Genomic DNA, 25,639 nt, shown 5'->3' on the forward strand with positions numbered 1-25,639 from the left:
TAGCTCCCACTGAAACCAAGATCCGTCGGTTCCGAATATTCATAGATGGAGTATTTAATGCCATTAAATACTTGATCCGTTTACGTACTATTTGTGTGACCCTACGGGTTCAGTCAAGAGTAAGCTGTGGATTAATATCATTAATTCCACTTGAACTGAAGCGGCCTCTAGCTAGGCATTCAGCTCACTTGATCTCACTGAATTATTACCTTGTTAATTAATACTGAACCGCATTTATTAGACTTAACATAGAATGCATACTTGGACCAAGGGCATTATTTCCTTCAGTCTCCCACTTGTCCTTAGGGACAAGTGTGCATTTCCTAATTCCTTTGTCACTCGATGCTTGCTCTTGAACATAAGGTAAGAGTTGTCATCCTTATTATGTCCAGAGGTGTTCCTCGGTTTCAGAGTTCAACTGATCAAATAAACAGATAATCATAGCCTATGATTCATCCGAGCACGGCCATGCATTTCACAGTTTCTAGCTCTCCGAGTGGCCTTGTACAACTTTTAAGCATCTCATCCCGATTTATGGGAGGACAATCCCAATCTTGCGATCTTGAGATTAGACTTCGTTTGATAGGTGATTACCTGAGCGTTGCCTTTATAGCCTCCTTTTACGGTGCGACGGTTGGTCAACGTCAAAGCAACCAGTTCTCAAACAAGTAATCTCAAATCACTCAGGTATTGAGGATTTAGTGTCTAATAATTTAATGAAATTTACTTATGACAGACTTTCATCTCTTACAGTAAAGTTTCATAGGTCTTGTCCGATACTAGTCTTCCCAAAGTAAGTATCTATGCAAATGATTATGACATTGCCATGTCCACATAGTTCAAGAAACAGAACTACTAGTCATCTTGCATTCTAATCGTCTAACGTTTTCTATGCGTCCAATTTTATAGAAAACTCCGATTAGGGACCATTTTCAACCTTTGACATTCAAGTTCACTTGATAGACATTTCTTAGTCACAGGACTGGTCCTGACAGTCTATCTTGAATATATCGTCAAGTTGAAGGGACTCATCATTTAATAAACCACAAATTAAATGGAAAAATGAATTCCTTTCATTTATTGTGAATGATTAACCAATAATGTTTTACAAAGATTTAAACTCTAAAACTTTAAAACATTAAACAGAGACATCAAAGCCATTCTCCAATATGCTTGATTCCCATAGCTGCAGTGTGCGAGTTGTGCTTCGCTTGCGGCAGAGGTTTAGTTAATGGATCTGATATGTTGTCATCAGTTCCAATTTTGCTTATCTCGACTTCTTTTCTTTCAACGAACTCTCGTAGAAGGTGAAATCTACGAAGTACATGCTTGACTCTCTGGTGGTGTCTAGGCTCTTTTGCCTGTGCAATAGCTCCGTTATTATCACAATACAGGGCTATTGGTCCTTTTAATGGAGGGGACTACACCAAGTTCTCCTATGAACTTCCTTAGCCATATAGCTTCCTTTGCTGCTTCATGTGCAGCAATGTACTCCGCTTTAGTTGTAGAATCCGCAATGGTGCTTTGCTTAGCACTTTTCCAGCTTACTGCTCCTCCGTTGAGGCAGAAGACAAACCCAGACTGTGATCTGAAATCATCTTTGTCGGTTTGGAAACTTGCGTCCGTATAGCCTTTAACAATTAATTCATCATCTCCACCATAGACCAGGAAGTCATCTTTGTGCCTTTTCAGGTACTTCAGAATATTCTTGGCAGCAGTCCAATGCGCCTCTCCTGGGTCTGACTGGTATCTGCTCGTAGCACTGAGTGCGTACGCAACATCCGGGCGTGTACATATCATAGCATACATTATTGAACCAATCAATGATGCATATGGAATCCCATTTATTCGTCTACGCTCATCAAGTGTTTTTGGGCACTGAGTCTTGCTTAGAGTCATTCCATGAGACATGGGTAGGTAGCCTCGCTTGGAGTCCGCCATCTTGAACCTATCAAGCACCTTATTGATATAAGTGCTTTGACTAAGTCCAGTCATCTTTTTAGATCTATCTCTGTAAATCTTGATGCCCAATATGTACTGTGCTTCTCCTAGATCCTTCATCGAAAAACATTTCCCAAGCCAAATCTTGACAGAGTTCAACATAGGAATGTCATTTCCGATAAGCAATATGTCGTCGACATATAATACTAGGAAAGCAATTTTGCTCCCACTGACCTTCTTGTATACACAAGATTCGTCCGCGTTCTTGATGAAACCAAAGTCACTGACTGCTTCATCAAAACGTATATTCCAGCTCCTGGATGCCTGCTTCAATCCGTAGATTGACTTCTTTTGCTTGCATACCTTTTTAGCATTCTTTGGATCCTCAAAACCTTCAGGCTGTGTCATAAACACAGTTTCTGTTAAAACGCCGTTTAAGAAAGCAGTTTTGACATCCATCTGCCATATTTCGTAATCGTAATATGCAGCGATTGCTAACATTATTCGAATAGACTTTAGCATTGCAACTGGTGAAAAGGTTTCATCGTAATCCACACCGTGGACTTGCCTGTAACCTTTTGCAACCAATCTAGCTTTGAAAACTTCAAGTTTCCCATCCTTGTCCTTTTTCAGTTTGAAAACCCATTTGCTTCCAATGGCTTGGTAGCCATCTGGCAAATCGACCAAATCCCATACTTGGTTTTCAGACATGGAGTCTAATTCAGATTGCATGGCTTCTTGCCATTGCTTGGAGCTAGGGCTCGTCATAGCTTGCTTGTAAGTCGCAGGTTCATCACTTTCAAGTAATAGAACGTCATAGCTCTCGTTCGTCAAAATACCCAAGTACCTTTCCGGTTGAGATCTATATCTTTGCGATCTACGCGGGGTAACATTTCTAGATTGACCATGATTCTCACCAGATTCTTCTAAAGATCTCTGAGTTTCATCCTGAATGTCATCTTGAGCATTCTCTAGAGTTTGTTGTTCGACTCGAATTTCTTCGAGGTCTACTTTTCTCCCACTTGTCATTTTGGAAATGTGATTTTTCTCCAAAAAGACACCATCTCGAGCAACAAACACTTTGTTCTCAGATGTATTGTAGAAGTAATACCCCTTTGTTTCCTTTGGATAGCCCACAAGGATACATTTGTCAGATTTTGGATGAAGTTTGTCTGAAATTAATCGTTTGACGTATACTTCACATCCCCAAATCTTAAGAAAAGACACATTTGGAGGCTTTCCAAACCATAATTCGTATGGAGTCTTTTCGACAGCTTTAGACGGAGCTCTATTTATAGTGAGTGCAGCTGTATTTAGTGCATGTCCCCAAAATTCTAATGGAAGTTCGGCCTGACCCATCATTGACCTGACCATGTCTAGCAAGGTTCTGTTCCTCCGTTCTGACACACCGTTCCATTGTGGTGTTCCAGGAGGAGTCAATTCTGATAGAATTCCACATTCTTTCAGATGGTCATCAAATTCATAGCTCAGATATTCACCGCCTCTATCAGACCGCAGTGCCTTGATCTTCTTGCCTAATTGATTCTCTACTTCACTCTGAAATTCCTTGAATTTGTCAAAGGATTCAGACTTATGCTTCATTAGGTAGACATAACCATACCTACTGAAGTCATCAGTGAAAGTGATAAAGTAGCTGAAACCACCTCTAGCATTTGTACTCATTGGTCCACATACATCTGTATGGATTAAACCCAATAGTTCATTTGCTCTTTCTCCAACTTTAGAGAAAGGTTGCTTTGTCATTTTGCCAAGTAAACATGATTCGCATTTACCATAATCCTCTAAGTCAAATGGTTCTAGAATTCCTTCCCTTTGAAGTCTTTCTAAGCGTTTCAAGTTTATATGACCTAATCGACAATGCCACAGATAGGTGAGATCTGAATCATCCTTTTTGGCCTTTTTGGTATTTATGTTATATACTTGTTTGTCGTGATCTAATAAATAAAGTCCATTGACTAATCTAGCAGATCCATAAAACATCTCTTTAAAATAAAACGAACAACTATTGTCTTTTATTATAAAGGAAAATCCCTTAGCATCTAAGCAAGAAACTGAAATGATGTTTTTAGTAAGACTTGGAACATGGAAACATTCTTCCAGTTCCAAAACTAGCCCGGAGGGCAACGACAAATAGTAAGTTCCTACAGCTAATGCAGCAATCCGTGCTCCATTTCCCACTCGTAGGTCGACTTCACCCTTGCTTAACTTTCTACTTCTTCTTAGTCCCTGTGGATTGGAACATAAGTGTGAGCCACAACCTGTATCTAATACCCAAGAAGTTGAAATAGCAAGTATACAGTCTATAACGAAAATACCTGAAGATGGAACGACTGTTCCGTTCTTCTGATCTTCCTTTAGCTTTGGACATTCTCTTTTGTAATGGCCTATTCCATCACAATAAAGACAGCTTGATGTGGACTTGTCCTGCTTTGATCTAGCATTGCCCTTGGACTTTCCACCTTTCTTGAATGGTCTCTTTCTAGCCTTGAGTAAATCTTTGGCTTCACAGTCCAGTACTATTTCAGCCTTTCTGACAAGGTGAATAAATTCTGCAACTGTTTCTTCTCTTGGTTCACTTAGGTATTGTTGCTTGAAGCGACCAAACCCACTGTGTAGTGAATTGAGCAAGACAGAGACTGCCATCCTTTCGCTTATTGGTGTTCCTAGTAGACTTAGGCGATCAAAATATGAACACATAAGATCCACATGGAACCTCAGTGGGACGCCTACCCTCTGTTTAGTGCGAAGGAGCTGAACATGTGTTTCTTGGACCTCCATCCTATAACACCTGTTGGGAGAACTAACCTTTAGACCAGACATTGATTCAATCAACTCATGGACGTTCAGGTCCCTGTCCTCCGTACTTCCACGACAGATATCCCTCAGATTCTTGATGAGCGTAAAAGGTTCATAGGCTACAAACCTTTTAGCCCAATCATCAGGGATATTGTTCAGCATGAGACTCATAACCTTTTTGAGATCCGCATCCCAGGCGTAAAATCTCTCAGGGGTCATGTCTCTGGCATAGTAGCTTGGCATGGGATGTGATAGTACATACTCAAGTCCATTGAGTTTGACTATTTCAACTAGCTTAGCTTCCCATTCAAGAAAATTTGTCAGGTTCAGCTTGACCATAAGCTCAGAACCCATGATGATGTTTTGATTGTTGTTTGCCATATTAAAACTACAATTGAAAAGAACAAACAAATAAATAACCATTCACAGTTTCTCTTAATAAACTTAAATTCTAGCATACATGCATAATTCAATGTTTATTAAGCATTTTATTCAAGTTATGTGTTCCGGCAGGTGTGAATAAAATGATTCCAAGATCCTAAAATCATTGAAGAACTAAGCACAGTTTGTCGACTTAATCCTAGAACATCTTAGGTAAGCAAAAGCCTTTTGCTAATAGTCTAGAAACTATTCTTGGTTGATAGGTACGTCTAAGAACTTATTAGGAAAACCTATCGAATTTGCCACGACATAAAAGGACTCCTTACTTATATCGTTGAGTTTCACCAAAACTAACATGTACTCACAATTATTTGTGTACCTTGCCCCTTTAGGACCAATAAGTAACACCTCGCTGAGCGAAAACTATTACTAGATTGATGTAAAGGATATCCAAGCAAGTGTATATTTTGGCATGGCACCTTTTAACTCAATTTTTAAGTTTGGAACTTAAGGCTCTTACTATGTTGGTTAGATTTTAAGTGAACTAAAATCCTTAATCATGCAACATAATCAAGCTTTTGATCTCATGCATTTTAAGACATATTTAAAACAATAAATAACTTAAAACATGCATAAGATGTTTGTGATCTAGTATGGCCCGACTTCATCTTGAAGCTTTGACTTCAAAGTCCGTCTTGAAAATCTCCGTGGGAGGCACCATTTTCTTCAAATAGGATAAGCTATAACTAATTACAACTATTTGATGGTTCGCAGACCATATTTGAATTGAAAAATAACTTTGGTACTTTAGACCAATTACATTCAAATTAATGGTACGCAGACCATATTTTCTATCCTATTTGGGCCATACTAGTCACTTCATAACCTGCAAAACAGTACATATACAATATATACCATTCACCCATTCATTATCATGAATGGCCCACATAGCTGGTTAGTAAAACACATTATGCATCACGTAAACATTTGCAGCAATTAATCAAGGGCACCAATAATCTACCAATTATTCAGTCCTTATTAATTCTAATCAAGTTGTTTTAACCTTAAGGATTTGTAGACCTAATCAAGAGTTTATGACTAAAAAGCGCTCCCACTTAAACCAATAAATTCATATGCTTTACCAATTTTAAACATAAAAATGTATTTCTAGTCTAACCGGAAACATACAAATTTAATTAAAATTTAAAGCTCATATCAATTTTATAATTGAATCCAAAAATTTAATTTAATTTCAGTCGTATTTAAATTAATTCATGATTTTAATTTTAGTAAAATAATTAGAATAAATAACATTTATTATAATTATAATATTCAAAATTAAAATCCAAGAAAATAATTCAAATTATTAATTTTAAAATTAATTAAAATTACGTGAACTGAAATTTTTCAAATTAAACATTCAAAACGATCTAATCGTAACGCAAACACCCTACGCGTTGCACGCCCATGGACCGTACGCACACAGCCATTGCTGGCCATGTGCGCGCAGCCCATGCGCTCGTCGCATAGCTGCTGCTTCCCTATCGCAAGCCTCCGCACACATTGTGCTCGCTGCGAGCGCCAGCGCTCATCGCACGCGAGCTATCGCTCGCAGTGCGCGCGCGCGCGACATCGCTCGCTGGGCGCGCGACATCGCTCGCTGGGCGCGCGAGCCATCGCTCGCTGGCGCGAGCCATCGCTCGCTGGCGCGCGAGCCATCGCTCGCTGGGCGCGCGACATCGCTCGCTGGGCGCGCGACATCGCTCGCTGGGCGGGCGACATCGCGCGCTGTGCGCGCGAGTGATGCTGGGCGCAGCGCTCGTGGCACGCGAGCTTGCGCTCGCTGCGCGCTCTTGTGCGAGGCAGCGCGCGTTGTGGCGCAGCTCGCTTGCTGCCCACACGCGACTGCCTTGGCTCGCCCTTCGCCCATGCCCATTCGTTCATTGCTCGTGGCACACGACACAAGGCAGGGCTGCTGCCTTGTGCTCGTGCACTACGCCCTTGCTCATTGCATTCGTGCCGCACGGGCGACGAGCTCCCTTGCTCGTCGTCGCATGCCCGCATTATACAACACCCCTTAAGGGTAACACGAAGCGTCCATTGCTTCGTGCGTGCAAGTTATATGAACGAATCGCATAAAAATTTAAAATTTATATTTAAAATTAATGACAAATTAATAAATATTATTAATTTCATAATTTTAGGGAGAAAAATCGAAAATTTATTATCCAATTGATTTCCGATTGTTATGGATTCAAGTCTAGGTCATAAAAATTTAAAATTTATCGTAAATTTACAATTTTTTATGGTGGTTTTTAATCATAGGTTTCTAATTAAATTACAATTAATTATGAAAATCAAATTAATTCTAAATTATTCTAATTTTCAACAAATTAATCATAATTACAAATTAGATTGCATAATTAACAAGACTAGGCATTCAAACTTGTTAAACATATGCAGTAGGTCAATCAAAAATTCAAGATTTATCAACAAGAATCGCAAATATTTAATTTAACATCTTAAATTTACGAAATTTTGCATTCGAAAAACTAAAACCTTCGAAAAGTCATAGTTAGGCTTCGAATTTGAGAATTCTGGGTTCGGCAGAAAAATACTATTTTTGTCAAAATTTTAGAATGCCTTTTACATGCGGAATTGACACAAAAATCACTCAATTCGGATGAGTAACGAAGAAACTGCCGAAAAACTGCGTACGTATAATTAAATAAACGCAATTTGCAATTAATTAACAATTACGAAAATTAATCACCCCTTTTAATTCTTGCAAATTTGTAATATTTAACCATGTTCATGCAATTTAGATTATGAAAATAATAAGGGGCTCGTGATACCACTGTTAGGTTATGATTCATATGACAGTTCATAAATCATGCGGAAAAACCATAAAGCCAGGAAACATATTATTTACACATAATCATTTAGCATAGTTTAGATGCATACTCTTTGTTGCGTGCCTTCCCTAGCTGCGCCCGAACCGAACAAGAACAAGTCTTTAGGACTCCAAGTGTCGTCCCTCCGTAGATAGTCCACAGCACGTCCGGATCCGCCTTAAGATTGACCAACTAGAATCGCCCTTAAGGTTCTAATATTTTCGGTTAGGTAGGCAAGAATATTGGCTGATTTTTCTGCTTAAAAATCTTAGTTTTGAATACTTAAAACTTATTGTATAAATAATGACCCCTAGGCCTTTATTTATAGAGTTATGGAAAAGGAATCGTAATCCTAGTAGGATACGAATTAATTGAAATTAGAATCCTACATGAATTCTATTTAATTAATTTATCCAATTAGGAATAGAAATTTAATCATACACTGACTCTTGTAGATTTAGGAATCACGCATGAGCACAAACTCACACACACACGGCAGCCACAAGGGCTGCCCATGCGCGTGCGAGCAGCAGCCCACGCAGCGCGGCCCACGCATCCGTGGCCTTGGCGCGCGCTGGGCCTGCCTTGCGGTAGGCCTGGGCGCTGCCTTGGCTGGGCTTGTGGCGTGCGTGCTTGCTGGGCGATGGCCCGGCTTCGTGCTGGGCCTTCGTCCGGCAGGCCTCGTCCGATGCTAATTCGTACGATACGCTTCCGATTAAATTTCCAGTTCCGGAATTTATTTCCGATACGAACAATATTTAATATTTCCGATTCCGGAATTAATTTCCGTTTCGAACAAATATTTAATATTTCCGTTTCCGGAATTATTTTCCGATTCCGGTAATATTTCCGATTCTGACAATATTTCCGTTTCCGGCAATATTTCCGATTCTGGTAATATTTCCATTTCCAATAATATTTTCCGATATGTACCATGTTTCCGTTTCCGGCAACATCTACGACTTGGATAATATTCATATTTCCGATACGATCCATATTTCCGTTTCCGGCAATATCATCGTTTCCGGAGTATTCATTTCTTGCCTGTGACGATCTTAGCTCCCACTGAAACCAAGATCCGTCGGTTCCGAATATTCATAGATGGAGTATTTAATGCCATTAAATACTTGATCCGTTTACGTACTATTTGTGTGACCCTACGGGTTCAGTCAAGAGTAAGCTGTGGATTAATATCATTAATTCCACTTGAACTGAAGCGGCCTCTAGCTAGGCATTCAGCTCACTTGATCTCACTGAATTATTAACTTGTTAATTAATACTGAACCGCATTTATTAGACTTAACATAGAATGCATACTTGGACCAAGGGCATTATTTCCTTCAATAGTACCATTTGAACGGCACAGGTTCCAAGGACAAAGGAAAGGCAGGTAAGTACATGGACTTGTCCACGCCTTTCAAGTTCATGGTATTCACAAAGCTCAGTAGATGATCACGGGGGTTGTCCGTGGCCTTGAACTTTGGTAAGTCAGATGAACTGAACTTTTCTGGTAATTTGCCAGGAAAAGGTTCAGGCTCGAGGGAGAAGTATTTGCTCCCCATGGTTTGCTGTAGGACCATTTTTTCAATCCTCTTCTCGTTTTCGAGGTCATTTTTGGCTTGCGCAGCCGCTAAGGCTTCGTTTTCCATTTTCAGTTGGCCCATAAGTTGGGTCATTTGGACCATCTGGTCTCGCAAATATTCGATGGACATGTTTAGAGGTGCGAATCGAGGTTGGGGAAGCGGAGATCCTTGAAATGAGGGACGACGAACGGAGCTTGGAGTTACTAAACCTGGTGTTGGCGATGTATCTTCGAGCCGCACTAGCCGTTGATTCCCTGATCGGCACCAAGTGGCAGGACCAGTCCTAGGCATAAGATAAGCTAAAGTTTAGGTTCCCGAAGTTTCAAGCATTACTTAGTCTAGACTTTGACTCTCTAAATTGGTTTTTTACTCTTTTTTTTGTCGGTACACTTTTTTGGTTTTTTTTTATTTTGGTCATTCTTTGGATTTTCGAAACACTTGCCCGTGTGACATTCATAGTTGTTAGCATGTTCGGTTTTGGTGCCGAGCATTGCCGTCGTAGGAGGTCTAACAACGACACAAAGAGTTATTAATTTTTCACGAGTCGCTTTTTGAAATCGAGTGCTTTTCTTACGCCCTCGTAGCAATTCTTTTGATGAACATTTTTTTTGTGCTACGTATTTTCCTTTCGCTCGGGCACCGAGGCTGCTGCGCCTGACCAGAAGGCCAAGCAGCAACTTCAGCGCCCAGCTAGGGGCGTGAGAAATTCTGGCGCCCAGCCAGGGGCGTTGAAAATGCGTCCCTGGCTAGTTCTCGTTTTTGTCTTCTGTTTATGCGACTTCGATTTGCGTGCTTGCCTAATAACGTCCTTTACGCGTAGCAGCGTTTGTGGGATTCGTTACAGGCCATCCCGAGCGTCGCTTATTTTGTGGCGATCATTCGGGTTTGCGGAACGCGTGTTTCGGTATAACTCTTCGGCAAATTAGTCTATGCATGTTTGGGCAGTTTTTAAGGTCGTTGGTTTTCTAGGATAGTTTGTCACACACAATCACATATTTCGCTACACATAACTACATTACAAACATGGATTTGAAAATTAAATATGCCACGTAGTTTATGATAGGCTTCTATGGGTAGTTTATTTGCGCCTGGCTTGGTACCGCTTATATCGTAGATCCAACACATGCCCCGGTCGAGGTAGTGTCTTCAACAGACGAATTTCGCTCAAGAGGTCAACCCGCAAGTGCAAGCCAAGGGGGCATGCAGGCGAGAGGGACCTAATGGGCGAGCGATTGGGTTCGGGATAGGTGTACTACCTGCACAAGTACCGAGTGGGAAACATGCGCGGCGTATGCACCCCCCTATTGGCGAAAAAAAGGTATCCTTGGTCCCAACTCCCGAGGCAGCCGAGATTCGTTATGATGTTCTGCCCGTTCACATTAATATGCTGATTTTCAGGTCGTCCCAACTTGATGGGGAAATAAACGCGGGGTAGGATCGTTTCACCCTTCGGCTATTTTGATTACCTACAAGCACGAGTATTTCCTTCACTTTCCCCAGTGGAGTCGCCACTGTGAGGGGGTCGAAAAAGCGCGAGGCTAATGCGTGACCTTGTCCCTCGTGGGTGTGACGATTCTTTTTATTCAATCAAGTGTAATTGGATTTCCTGTGAGTTTACACCCAATTGACTAGTAATATAGGAGTCGCCATTCAGTTTTTAACGACAATGAGAAAAACTGACAAAACCCGGTTATCGTGACATAAAGGGAGTGCAATTATGTTTGACCACGACGGCCGTAGGTTCCCTTGTGATCCCTGGTGTGGGGATCTCTCAATATACACCCGCAAGGTAGAGATTGAGGGTTCGGGGGACTGTAACTACCGAGAGGATTACTTCGCTCGACGATAACGCCAGAGGCAGGATATCCTTACTAGCTCAGCATAAATAATTGAAGGGACATGCGTTAACTATTAAACTAATCTGAGTTGATTTTAGCAATATGCAACATATAATACTAATTCGATCGTGATTATCTGATTTAAGTAGCATTAAGGGACCTAGCATGATAATCCGATTTCCCAAAAATATCATATTTGTTAGGCGTGATAGAACAATCAGATTAGGTTAGTTTAACAGTTCATAAAAAGGGCGAGGAAAGCAGTTAAATCATCGAAAAGGGACACATTACGACGCACCCTTGAGAGGTGCGTCACGGTTCTCAGAAAACTAACCACTTTGACTTTGCTATTTCTCTTTTTTATTTAACGAATCTCAATTATGGGACAGGATACGTTCTGTTCGATTTATGGATCGATTGCGACAGAACGCGTGAACAGTTTCGCAGCGAGAGGCTTAGGCTAAGGGTTGGAGTCAATACTCAGAATAGAATTGTGTGTTGTTGTGTCCTTCCACGTCGAAATTAGGGGCCTATTTATAGGGAAGAGTTCGTGGAAAGATAGAATTGCAGAGTTCTAATCCACAAAGAATTAGAAAAAAACACGTACCCAGGTATTTTCAGCGCCCAGGCCTGGGCGCCGAAGATTTCGGCGCCCAGAGCCAGGCGTTGAAAATAGGGTCTAGGCTGTTTTCTTTAGTCAGATTCGGATTCCTGAAATCCGTAGAGTTTGAGATTAATTCGAGTCTTTTAGCGCGTATCAATTTTATGACGGAATGCGTCTGGGCCCGTTACGAACTCTAGGCTCGTTAGGATTTTAATTAATACGTAACCCTTATTTCTGAATCATATTAGGAATAGGATTCTCGTAGTTTTCTATCTCATTTTGGGTTTATGTTGGAATGCAACACCTAATTCTGACAGGTTTCTATCTTTTATGATTTGCCACTTTTAGAAGCTACCTTTTACGACAGTTACTATTTTTAGCAGGTTTCCATAAATAGCAGGTTTCGGGTGAAATGAAATGGGGAATCGAGATTCGTTTATTTTATAAGAGATGCGTTGTCAAGTGGAGATTTACGTTTTCATCATCGAACCTTTCCCTTGCGGGAACGGGGACAAAAGTAGGTGTCTACACTAGTGGACTTAGGCGATCAAAATATGAAAGCATAAGCTCCACATGGAACCTTTGTGGGACGCCTACCCTTTGTTTAGTGCGAAGGAGCTGGACATGTGTTTCTTGGACCTCCATCCTAAAACACCTGTTGGGAGAACCAACCTTTAGACCAGACATTGATTCAAGCAACTCATGGACGTTTAGGTCCCTGTCCTCTGTGTTTCCACGACAGATATCCCTCAGATTCTTGATGAGCGTAAAAGGTTCGTAAGCTACAAACCTTCTAGCCCATTCATCAGGGATATTGTTCAGCATGAGACTCATAACCTTTTTGAGAACCGCATCCCAGGCGGCAAATCTTTCAGGGGTCTTGTCTCTGGCATAGTAGCTTGGCATGGGATGTAACAGTACATACTCAAGTCCATTGAGTCTGACTACTTCAACTAGCTTAGCTTCCCATTCAATAAAATTTATTAGGTTTAGCTTGACCATAAGCTCAGAACCCATGATGATGTTTTGATTGTTGTTTTCCATAGTTAAAACTACAATTGAAAAAGAATAAACAAATAAATAATCATTCACAGTTTCTCTTAATAAACTTTAAATTCTAGCAAACATGCATAATTTATCATTTATTAAGCATTTTACTCAAGTTATGTGTTCCGGCAGGTGTGAATAAAATGATTCCAAGATCCTTAAATCATTGAAGAATTAAGCACATTATGTATTTTGACTCAATTCTAAAATATTTTAGGTAAGCAAAGCTTTTGCTAATAGCCTAGAAACTACTCTTGGTTGATAGGTACGTCTAAGAACTTATTAGGTAAACCTATCGCATTTGCCACGACATAAAAGGACTCCTTACTTATATCGTTGAGTTTCACCAAAACTAACATGTACTCACAATTATTTGTGTACCTTACCCCTTTAGAATTAATAAGTAACACCTCGCTATGGCGGAAAACTATTACTAAGATTGATGTAAAGGTTATCCAAGTAAGTGTTATTTTGGCATGGCACCTTTTAACTCAATTTTTAAGTTTGGAACTTAAGGCTCTTACTATGTTTGTTAGATTTTAAGTGAACTAAAATCCTTACTCATGCAACATAATTAAGCCATAATCTCATGCATAATTAAGACATGTTTAAAGCAATAAATAACTTAAAAACATGCATAAGATATAAATGTGATCTAGTATGGCCCGACTTCATCTTGAAGCTTCAACTTCAAAGTCCGTCTTGAAAATGGATTGGAAACTCCGTCTTGAATTTCACCATGGGAGGCGCCATTTTCTTCAAATAGGATAAGCTATAATTTAAACTAATTACAACTATTTGATGGTACGCAGAACATAATTAAAAGCAATAAAATTTGGTACTTTAGACCAATATTACATTCAAATTAATGGTACACAGACCATATTTTCTATCCTATTTGGGCCATACTAGTCATTTTTCAATAACCTACAAAACAGTACATATACAATATATACCATTCACCCATTCATTATCATGAATGGCCCACATAGCTGGTTAGTAGAATATGTTATGCATCACATAAATATTTGCAGCAATTAATCAAGGGCACCAATAATCTACCAATTATTCAGTCCTTATTAATTCTATTCAAGTTGTTTAACCTTAAAGGAATGTAGACCTAATCAAGAGTTTATGACTAAAATGCTCCCACTTAAACCAATAAATTCACATGTTTTACTAATTTTAAACATAAAAATGTATTTCCTAGTCTAACCGGAAACATACAAATTTAATTAAAATTTAAAGCTCATATAAAATTATAATTGAATCCATTTAATTTATTTTTCAGTTCAATTAAATGAATTTAAATTAATTCAAGGTTTTAATTTTAGTAAAATAATTAGTATAAATAAAGTTTATAATAATTAGATTATTCAAAATTAAATTCCAAGAAAACAATTTAAATTACGAATTTTAAAATTAATTAAAATCGTTTCCGAACTGAAAACATAAAATTAAAATCAAATTGCATCAATCGTAACAAGACGAGGCACTTGGGCTTGCGCCCAAGCCCCTTCGAGTGCACGAGGCAGCAGCGCCCCTTGACTGATCGTATGGCATCAAGCGAGCAGGCCACACGCAACGCAGCAAGCCCAGGCCACGTTGCGCGCAGCCCGCTCACTCGATGCGTCTGGTTGCTTTGCTGGGCGCGGCAGTGCGCGCTGTGGCGCAACATGCTCGCTGCCCACACGCGACTGCTCGCCTAGCTTGCGCCAATTCCCATCGCCCTCGCTGCACATAGCACTCGACACAAGGGCAGCGTGCTGCCTTGTGCTCGTGTGCCATGGCCCTTGCTCGCTGCATTGTACCGCATGGGCGACGAGCTCCCTTGCTCGTCGTCGCATGCCCGTACTATACAACACCCCTTAATGGTAACACGTAGCGTCCATTGCTTTGTGCGTGCAAGTTTTATGAGCGAATTTCATAAAATTTAAAACTTTTATTTCAAAATTAATGACAAATTAATAAATCATATTAATTTCATAATTTTAGGGCGAAAAATCGTAAATTTATTAATTAATTAATTTCCGATTATCATGGATTCAAATCTAGGTCACAATTTTTATGGTGCTTTTTAATCATGGATACCTAATTAAATCGTCAATTAATTATGAAAATCAAATCAAATTCTAAATTATTCAAATTTCAACAAATTAATTACAATTACAAATTACGTTGTATGATTAACAAGCTTAGGCATTCAAATTTGTTAAATATATACAGTAGGTCAATCAAAAATTCAAGATTTAACAACAAGAATCGCAAATATTCAATTTAACATCTTAAAATTACAAACTTTTGAGTTCGAAAAACTAAAACCTCCGAAAAGTCATAGTCAGGCTTCGAATTTGGGAATTCTGGGTTCGGACGAAAAACAGTATTTTTGTCAAAATTTTAGAATGCCTTTTACATGCGGAATTGACACAAAAATCGATTTCGTTGAGTAACGAAGAAACTGCCGAAAAACTGCGTACATATAATTAAATAAACGCAATTTGCAATTAATTAACAATTACGAAAATTAATCACCCCTTCTAATTCTTTGCAAATTTGTAAAATTTAACCATGTTAAGAAATTATATGGAATTAATTAGAGGCTCGTGATACCACTGTTAGGTTATGATACATATAAACAAATATAAATCATGCGGAAAAACCATAAATGCCAGGATTCCAAATTAATTGCCACATAACAATTAGCATAATTAGGATGCATACTCTTTGTAGCGTGCCCTCCCTTGCTGCGCCCGAACCGAACAAGAACAAGTCTTTAGGACTCCAAGTGTCGTTCCTCCGTAGAAAGTCCAAAGCACGTCCGGATACGCCTTAAGATTGACCAACTAGAATCGCCCTTAAGGTACTAAAAATATTCGGCTATTTGCGGGCAAGTGTATGACTGAATTTTTTTTGCTCAAATTCTTACCTTTGAATACTTCAAACTCTCGTTATAAATTATGAGCCTTGATCTCATATTTATAGGCTATGGAATAAGCAATCGAATCCTACTAGGATACGAATTAATTAAATTAGAACCTAGCAAAACTCTAATTTAATTAATTTATCTTTTCGGATTAGGAATTTAATCATCAAACGAATCCTATATGCTTTAGGTTTCGTATGTGAACACAAACACACACGCACGCACAGCAACCCACGAGGGGCGCCATGCGTGCGCGCGCGAAGCCCGAGTAGCGACGCAGCCCACGCGGCCACGAAGCCCACGAGGCTTGCCTGCAGCCTTGGGCGCGCGCTGGACCTGCCTTGCGGTGGGCCTGGCGTAGCCTTGGGCTGTTCGTGTGTGGCGCGCCATTGTTTGCTGGACACGGGCCTGGCTTCGTGTTGGGCCTTCGTCTAGGAAGCTCGTCCGATGCTAATTCGTACGACGCGCTTCCGATTAATTTCCAGATTCCGGAATTCATTTCCGATACGAACAATATTTAACATTTCCGATTCCGGAATTAATTTCTTTCTCGAACAAATATTTAATATTTCCGTTTCCAAAATTATTTTCCGATTCCGGTAATATTTCCGATTCTGATAATATTTCCGTTTCCGACAATATTTCCGATTCCGGCAATATTTCCATTTCCGATAATACTTTCCAATACGTACCATGTTTCCGTTTCCGGCAACATATACGACTTGGATAATATTTATATTTTCGATACGATCCATATCTCCGTTTCTGGCAATATCATCGTGTCCGGTGTATTCATTTATTTGCCTTTGACGATCTTAGCTCCCACTGAAACCAAGATCCGTCGATTCCGAATATCCATTAGATAGAGCATTTAATGCCATTAAATACTTGATCCGTTTACGTACTATTTGTGTGACCCTACGGGTTCACTCAAGAGTAAGCTGTGGATTAATATCATTAATTCACTTGAACTGAAGCGGCCTCTAGCTAGGCATACAGTTCACTTGATCTCACTGAATTATTAACTTGTATAATAATACTGAACCGCATTTATTAGACTTACCATTAAATGCATACTTGGACCAAGGGCATTATTTCTTTCATACTTCTTTCCGTTTCATTTCAGTAATCCAAGAGAATGCAAGAAAGATGAATTGGGTCTCGGTATCAATGGGTGCCACTGAAGTGATAGTACCAGCAAAACAAGCAATGAAGGTATTTTGGGAATCCTTACTGATAATAGCAAAGAAATCAAGCAGAGATGTAAGTGGCTATCAACTTTAACAATGAACTTAGCATGTTGAACAGGTTTTAACATATGCATTGGATTTTGATGCAAAGTGGGAATCCAGTAGTTTTTGTAGAACTCATTGGCTAACAAAAATGGTTTGGGAGAACAAAAAAAAAATATGGGTTTACTTTCTTTTTTAAAATCCAGGTATTTCTTCTAATCAAAATTCTCCAAAAATAGAAAATGAACATAGTTTCATGGGGGAGGTTTAAATCATGAATCACATCATTTAATTCCATTGTTTTTAAAAAATAGGTGCTAAAATCAGAATGATCATGGTCAATTTTGGGGATAAACTTAATTGTGCTCCAGAATGCAGTTGCCCTTGGGCAAAGCAGAAAGATGTGTCCACTGTCTTCTAGGGTATTAGGGCAGAAAGGGAAAATACCATTGGGGATAATATGTCTAGTTGTCTACTAGCTAGTAGGGATGGCAATGGGTCCAGGACCCGACCCAGATCCGATTGGACCCGACCCATTTTTAAGGGTCTGGATCTAAAAAAAATAGACCCATTGGATCTGGGTCGGATCTGGGTTTATGAGATATGGGTCGGGTCTGGGTCTGGGTCCAAAAGTTCCAGACCCAGATCCGACCCAAGACCTAAATATATTTATATACAAAAAAAAAAAAAAACAGTGGAAAACCCTAACCTAAAAACCTAAAGGACATAAGCTTAGAATCGCCATTTGCCGCTACCACTGGAAATGTGAAAAACCCGTGTTTCCTACAGAGTAACAGAGTCCTACTCCTCCTCCTCCAGAACTCGTCGTCTGTAGCTAACCAGAACCCGTCGTCGTCCAAGTAATTAAGGTATCTATTTTCTCTACTTCTCTAGTAACTAGTAAGGTATCATATTTTAACCTTAATTTTTCTGCAAATTAGGGATTACTAATTTGATATTTCAATTTCTAGGGCAATTCAACTGACGATTATGAACGTTTTTTGTGGAGAATTCAACTAACAGGGAGCTGAATTTGTCACTACTTTGAGTTTCTTCTCCGGTAAATCGTAATGCTTTAAATTGTGATAGTTTGACTTAAATATTTGTTGCTCTTCGTTCATGGTTTGTTGCGATAGTTTTGACTTAAGTGTTTGATTTTTTTAGATATTGTTGCTTGAATATGTGTTTCTATCTGATTCATATATGTTGATTCTGAGTTTTGATGATGACAACGCAAACTTCCTGATCATTGTTTAAGTGTGTTTTTGTAATGCTAAGTTAGGGAGTGCCTGAGTAGGACAAACTAAGCATGTGGAACAAACACTGAGCAATGCATGGGATTCCTAAAGAATCGATCAAGTCTGCATATGAAGGTTGTTCCCAAGACAGTTGTTCCCAAGACAGCGGGAACAGCTGTTCCCAAGACAGCGGGAACAGCTGTTCCTAAGACGGCTGTTCCCACGACGGCTGTTCCCAAGACGGTTGTTCCCACGACGGCTGTTCCTAAGACGGCTGTTCCCAAGACGGCTGTTCCCAAAGACGGTTGCTCCTAAAGCAGGCTGATCCTCAACGACTGATCCTAAAGCAAGTTATTAAGGGTGCTCCTCATATAGTATGAAGATCATCAAAGTTCCGGAGAAGGAACAATGCATGAAGCATTCAGGTGATGCTTCAAAAGGTGCCAACATAGAAGCTACAACATATGAGTTTATGTTTAGATTTTATGTAAGTATTTTAATAACGTTTATGCATAATATGGAACAAAAGGAACACGTGTGTTTTAATATATTTGAGAAAATAGTTTTTGTAAATAAAATAAAGTTTTATAAAGGAAAATCTTTTGGAAAATAAATAAAACGATTTTGAGAAAATCAACATTGGATTCTGATTTAGAATTCCTTGTTTTCCAAGAAAAGGTTTTTACTTGTTCCTAAAACTACTCCCACTATTTTCTCTAAAATTGAACGTGTTAAAAGTGGTTTGAAGAAGTCTCCCTGTTTCTCTCAATCAACGTGCACGTTACTGCTCCCAGTAACTGTTAGTGGCCGTTGAGGGGAACATGGGAAACTGACCAAGAAAGTTCTTCTATAAAAGGAAAAGGTTTTTCATTTCTCAAATCACAACTGACAACGTGCAATATTTCTAAAGAACTTAAGAGTTTTTATAAAAAGTCAGTTTGCGAAAGAGCGTGTTCCTAAAGTTCCTTTTTTGTACATAAGCTTTATTGAATACTAGAGTTTTCATAATTCGAGTTGTAATTGTGGGGTTAAGGATCGAGTGATCCTTGAGTTGTGGGGTTAAGGATCAAGTGATCCTTGAGTTTTGAGTGTAAGGGTTGAGTGATCCTTAAAGTGACTTAGAGTCAAGTCAGCGAGAGAGTGTGAAAGGAGCAAGCACAGTAATCAACGGGGATTGCTGTGAGGAACTCGTGTTCAAGTGGAACTCGAGTTATTGAGTGTGTTGTATTCGAGCGATTACAATATATAAAAGAGTTTGAGGTTTTCGCTTCTTGATAAGGATCAAGAAGTTTCCTCAGTTTTCACATTCTTCGTACTAATTTGTTAGTTGTTCCTTTAATTTCTAAATTCCGCAAAGGAACACCCTAAGTTCAACGAAACAATTCACCCCCCCCCCCCTCTTGTCAGTGTTCCTACTGGAATATCAGTTGGTATCAGAGCGGGATCTCACAAAAATACAGGAAACCCTGTTGAGAAAAAGTTCCTGGAAAGTATGAACACTCACGAGAAACTCGAAGAAGGTTATTCAACTCAAAGACCTCCAATGTTCAATGGAAAATTCTATACATATTGGAAGAACAGAATGGAGATCTTTATCAAGGCAGAGAACTATCAAGTTTGGCGAATCATAGAAGTCGGTAACTTCGAGGTAACAAAAACCAATGCTGAAAATGAGGTAGTTCCTAAACCTATTTCTGAATTTGTGAAAGAAGATTTTGAAAAATATGAAATCAACGCTATGGCTGTTAAGATTTTGCATTGCGGCCTTGGACCTCATGAACACAATAGAGTTATGGGGTACAAGAGCGCAAAGCAAATCTGGGATCTCCTTCAAGTAACACATGAAGGAACAAATGAGGTCAAACGTTCTAAAATTGATTTACTGATGTCTAAATATGAACGTTTTGAAATGCATCCACAAGAAACAATTCAGGAGATGTTTACTCGGTTCACTAACATTACTAATGAACTTGTTTCCCTTGGAAGAATTATTCCCTCTGATGAACAGGTTAGGAAAATTCTAAGGAGCATGCCTCAAGATGATCGATGGAGAACCAAGGTCACTGCATTATTTGAAACCAAGGATTTCACCAAATTCAACATTGAGCAGCTGGCAGGATCCTTAATGACACATGAACTACATCTAGGATCAACTGTTCCTGAGAATCCCAAGAACCAAGGTCTTGCTCTCAAGGCTGAGGAACTGGAGGATTCAGAACCGGATGAAGAAGAGGCTGCCACTTTGGTCAGAAGGATGAAAAGATTATACAGAAACCTCAGACCGGGAAATCAAAAAGGAAGGAACTCCGGAAGAAGAACAATTGGTTCCAAATCCGGCCAAGGATGCTTCAAATGCGGTGATCCAGACCATCAAATCCGGGAGTGCCCTCGGTGGGAATATGAAAAAGGAAAAGGAGAGGATCGGCTCAAAGAAAGATGCAACAAACCCACCTTTTCCAAACCCAAAAAGGCAATGATTGCAGCATGGGGAGATGTTACAGACTCGGAGGACGATGATGACCAACCAGAAAAAGAAACTGCCAACCTGTGCCTCATGGCAAAAATTGATGGAACAATGCAAGATCCATCAAACGAGGTAAGTTCCACAACCTCTCAATCTTTGTCTAATAACAGGTTAATTGAATCACCAATTGAAACTCTAGTATTTTTTGAAAAGCTTAGTGTAGTAAAGGAACAAAGTAATAAGGCATTGGAGCCCAATAAAGATCACATGACCTACCTAAATAATGTTAGATATGAGGTACAAGGTAGGTTCTTGGAATTGCCTGTCAGGAACAACTCTCTTAAAGACTCTTTTAGAAGAGTTAAAAATGTACATACTATTCTTGATGAAACTAATAATGCTAATGAAGTTCAGGAGACGGAGAATTTCGATATTGGCTTGATTCGCCTTACAGATAATGATGAGGAAGATTCTCCAGCGGAACTACATAAGAAAGATCAAGGAGTTCCTATGCAAGAGGAACAAGCAGAAAATCAGGGTGTTCCCATGCAAGAGGAACAAGCAAAAAATCAAGGTGTTCCCATGCAAGAGGAACAAGCAGAAAAACAAGGTGTTCCTATGCAAGAGGAACAAGCAGAAAATCAAGGTGTTCTTATGCAAGAGGAACAAGTAGAAAATAATCTGGAATTTCAAGTGCAAGAGGAACAAGTAGAAAATAATCTGGGATTTCATGTTCAAGAGGAACAAGCAAATCAGGAGGTTCCTATCCGAGAGGAACAAGCAGAAAAGACTGGAGTCTCCGTTCAAGAGGAACAAGAGGGACTCAAATGGATGCTCAGGAACAAGCTTGATGAACATGGACCAATAGCAAGGTTAGTCGTTAAACGCCATAATCAACAGGTGAGCACTAATTTCAAAGAAACATTTGCTCCTGTTGATAGATTAAAAACTATAAGAACCTTAATTGTTTTTGCAGCCTTTACGGAAATTAAGTTGTACCAAATGGACATAAAAAATGCTTCCCTAAACGAACATTTAGAAGATGACGTCTATGTGGAACAACCTCCCGATTCTAAATATCCTGAATTTCCAAACCACGTCTATAAGCTTGACAAAGCTCATTATGAGTTAAAGCAAGCTACTAGATCGTGGTACGAAATATTATCTGAACTCCTTCTGAAAAATAATTTCAAACGAAAAAATTTATTTTTTGTACAAATTTACGTTGACAATATACTATTTGGTGCAACAAATGAAAGTATGTGCAAGGATCTTACAAAGTAAACAAGCAGAGAGAAGCACGAGAAAATGAGACTGGAACTGTGAATGATCAAGCTAAGATAAGGAAGCAGGAAGATCCTCTAAAGGTATAAACTTTAATATTAAATGCTTGGCCTTGATATATATTCATAATTTTACGTGCGAAAGCATAGCTGAAGTTTACCATCGTTAGGGATCAACTTACATAATGAAAGTGCATAATACATGATTAAATAAATGAATCAATAATGCGAGATGCAAAAATAAGCTGTTCCACAATTAGGTTTACCATTATAATTTTTCATGTATTCTCTCAAATTTTTTATCATTATTTATCTTTTAGAATTTTATTTTTATCTTTATTTTTTCCTCGAAATTTTTTTATCTTTCCGATTTTTTTTGTTTATCATCCACATACATAAACCTCACAAATTCATTTCTTAATCCTCAAATTCTTCTTGTTCCCAACAACTAAGAAACTAATGGAAACAATCCAAATGGATCTCAACTACTCAAAAACCACACCCACAAATACACGTTTAACCTCACCTCCTTGTACCTCTCTCATAATCTATTCCCCACCACTCCATACTCCTTCACCAACAATGGTGAGAACAACTATCAACAGAAATATGACAAACAAAAGAAACTGAAACTCTACCTCACCAATCCCCATGGAAACCTCACCACTCAAAACCCCTGAAAAAAACCCAAACCCATTCACCTCCAAAAACCCAACCGTTTGGAATCACCCTTGACCCAATACCGGAAAAGATTCAATTCTCACTGGCGACAATAGTGGCGCTTCGCAGGGGGAAGGAGTAGTCGGTCGAACGCTGGGGGAAGTGGGAAGTGGGAGGTGGTCGGAAAAGGAGGCGTCGAATGTCCTCTCGTCCAAGAATGTTTATTTGGTTGAAGGTGTTGTAATAAATAAGATTGAATTAGACCGAATCGGTCAATGATGAGGAGGATGTAAGTGAAAAGGAGGAAGAGTCTGTAAAAGTTAAGAAAGTGACAAAGGTAGAGAAACATGCGAAAGAGAAAAAGGGTGTTCATAAATCACCTACAGGAGGGAGAAGGAATATGTGGATTGCTACCAAAGGAACAAAAGTAATTAGTCCTTCTACAAATGTTGATATTTCCTGTGATGATGAGGATCAAGAGGGGGAACAAGGATAGGAGGCCATTAATATTGAAAATAAGGAGAAGGAACAAGCATCCCAACCCAAGGATGTTGTTCCTAATCCTAGAGTAGTACTTGTTCCTCCACCCACAGCTGTTCCTCTTGGTTTTTCTGGTTTTGGTGGTTTTAGTTCATTTGGTAGCTCCTCTAGTTCTTTGGGATCACAGAAGGATCCTTCCATTGTGGAACTCAAGGAACAGGTCAGTCAGCTTAAGGAGGGGATGGCTAGAATGATGGCTATACAGGAAGGTACGGATGCCAGGATCAGTGAGTTGCAATCACAGGTGGGTGCCTTAGTTTCAGTGATTAAGGAGATGGGATCCGATCTGCATCAACTCAACGCTCAAGTGACTACGAGCTCATCCACAATTCTACAAAAGCTTGAAAACTAAACCTGATCAGCTATTTGATTGTTACATTGGTTTTTTATTTGTTTGGAACAATTTTTTTTCTCTTTTTTATGTAGCCCTCAATTTGGGTGACATCATCGTTATTTTTATCTTCAGAACCTGTGGAACCTAAAACTTGCATCTCTAAAAATTGGTTGATTTCTTTTATTATATATTATGCTTACAATTAATTATGCATGTTGAGACTTGACCTTGAGGCTAACTTAGTTTGCCAAACGTTGATCGTGGGGCGCTATGAATATTATATTATTGCCTTGTATTTTTTCTTTTTGTTAATGCCAACAGGGGGAAGAGAATACAAACTTTTCTTAATTGATCTTACCTGTCTCCATGTCCCTCATTTGCTCACTTCTTGCTGTAAGTTTTCAATTTTGTAAACTTCGTTGTTTTTAAAATTCAAATTTTTTTTCTCGTAACTTTTTTTATTTTTTTGTGTTTTGTTTTGTTTTGTTTTGAAAACTTGTTTAGGATTGCAAAATAAGTTTGATTTTTTTGGTAAAAGTTTGCTTATGTTGTCATCACCAAAAAGGGGGAATATTGTTGATTCTGAGTTTTGATGATGACAACGCAAACTTCCTGATCATTGTTTAAGTGTGTTTTTGTAATGCTAAGTTAGGGAGTGCCTGAGTAGGACAAACTAAGCATGTGGAACAAACACTGAGCAATGCATGGAATTCCTAAAGAATCGATCAAGTCTGCATATGAAGGTTGTTCCCAAGACAGTTGTTCCCAAGACAGCGGGAACAGCTGTTCCCAAGACAGCGGGAACAGCTGTTCCTAAGACGGCTGTTCCCACGACGGCTGTTCCCAAGACGGTTGTTCCCACGACGGCTGTTCCTAAGACGGCTGTTCCCAAGACGGCTGTTCCCAAAGACGGTTGCTCCTAAAGCAGGCTGATCCTCAACGACTGATCCTAAAGCAAGTTATTAAGGGTGCTCCTCATATAGTATGAAGATCATCAAAGTTCCGGAGAAGGAACAATGCATGAAGCATTCAGGTGATGCTTCAAAAGGTGCCAACATAGAAGCTACAACATATGAGTTTATGTTTAGATTTTATGTAAGTATTTTAATAACGTTTATGCATAATATGGAACAAAAGGAACACGTGTGTTTTAATATATTTGAGAAAATAGTTTTTGTAAATAAAATAAAGTTTTATAAAGGAAAATCTTTTGGAAAATAAATAAAACGATTTTGAGAAAATCAACATTGGATTCTGATTTAGAATTCCTTGTTTTTCAAGAAAAGGTTTTTACTTGTTCCTAAAACTACTCCCACTATTTTCTCTAAAATTGAACGTGTTAAAAGTGGTTTGAAGAAGTCTCCCTGTTTCTCTCAATCAACGTGCACGTTACTGCTCCCAGTAACTGTTAGTGGCCGTTGAGGGGAACATGGGAAACTGACCAAGAAAGTTCTTCTATAAAAGGAAAAGGTTTTTCATTTCTCAAATCACAACTGACAACGTGCAATATTTCTAAAGAACTTAAGAGTTCTTATAAAAAGTCAGTTTGCGAAAGAGCGTGTTCCTAAAGTTCCTTTTTTGTACATAAGCTTTATTGAATACTAGAGTTTTCATAATTCGAGTTGTAATTGTGGGGTTAAGGATCGAGTGATCCTTGAGTTGTGGGGTTAAGGATCAAGTGATCCTTGAGTTTTGAGTGTAAGGGTTGAGTGATCCTTAAAGTGACTTAGAGTCAAGTCAGCGAGAGAGTGTGAAAGGAGCAAGCACAGTAATCAACGGGGATTGCTGTGAGGAACTCGTGTTCAAGTGGAACTCGAGTTATTGAGTGTGTTGTATTCGAGCGATTACAATATATAAAAG

The 25,639-nt window shown here is 39.2% G+C and overlaps 1 protein-coding gene across 1 annotated transcript; it reads left to right on the plus strand.

Annotated features, from left to right (window-relative positions):
• The first annotated feature begins 20,623 nt into the window (after positions 1-20,623).
• On the plus strand, positions 20,624-23,797 carry LOC130462733 (uncharacterized). Its single transcript, XM_056831575.1, has 5 exons — positions 20,624-21,466; positions 21,626-21,862; positions 22,222-22,329; positions 23,168-23,332; positions 23,402-23,797. The coding sequence occupies exons 1-5, from the start codon at positions 20,624-20,626 to the stop codon at positions 23,795-23,797; spliced, it is 1,749 nt and encodes a 582-aa protein (XP_056687553.1).
• The last annotated feature ends 1,842 nt before the right edge of the window (positions 23,798-25,639 follow it).

The sequence above is a fragment of the Spinacia oleracea genome, chromosome 1 (genome assembly GCF_020520425.1).
Source record: "Spinacia oleracea cultivar Varoflay chromosome 1, BTI_SOV_V1, whole genome shotgun sequence".
NCBI lineage: Eukaryota > Viridiplantae > Streptophyta > Magnoliopsida > Caryophyllales > Amaranthaceae > Spinacia > Spinacia oleracea.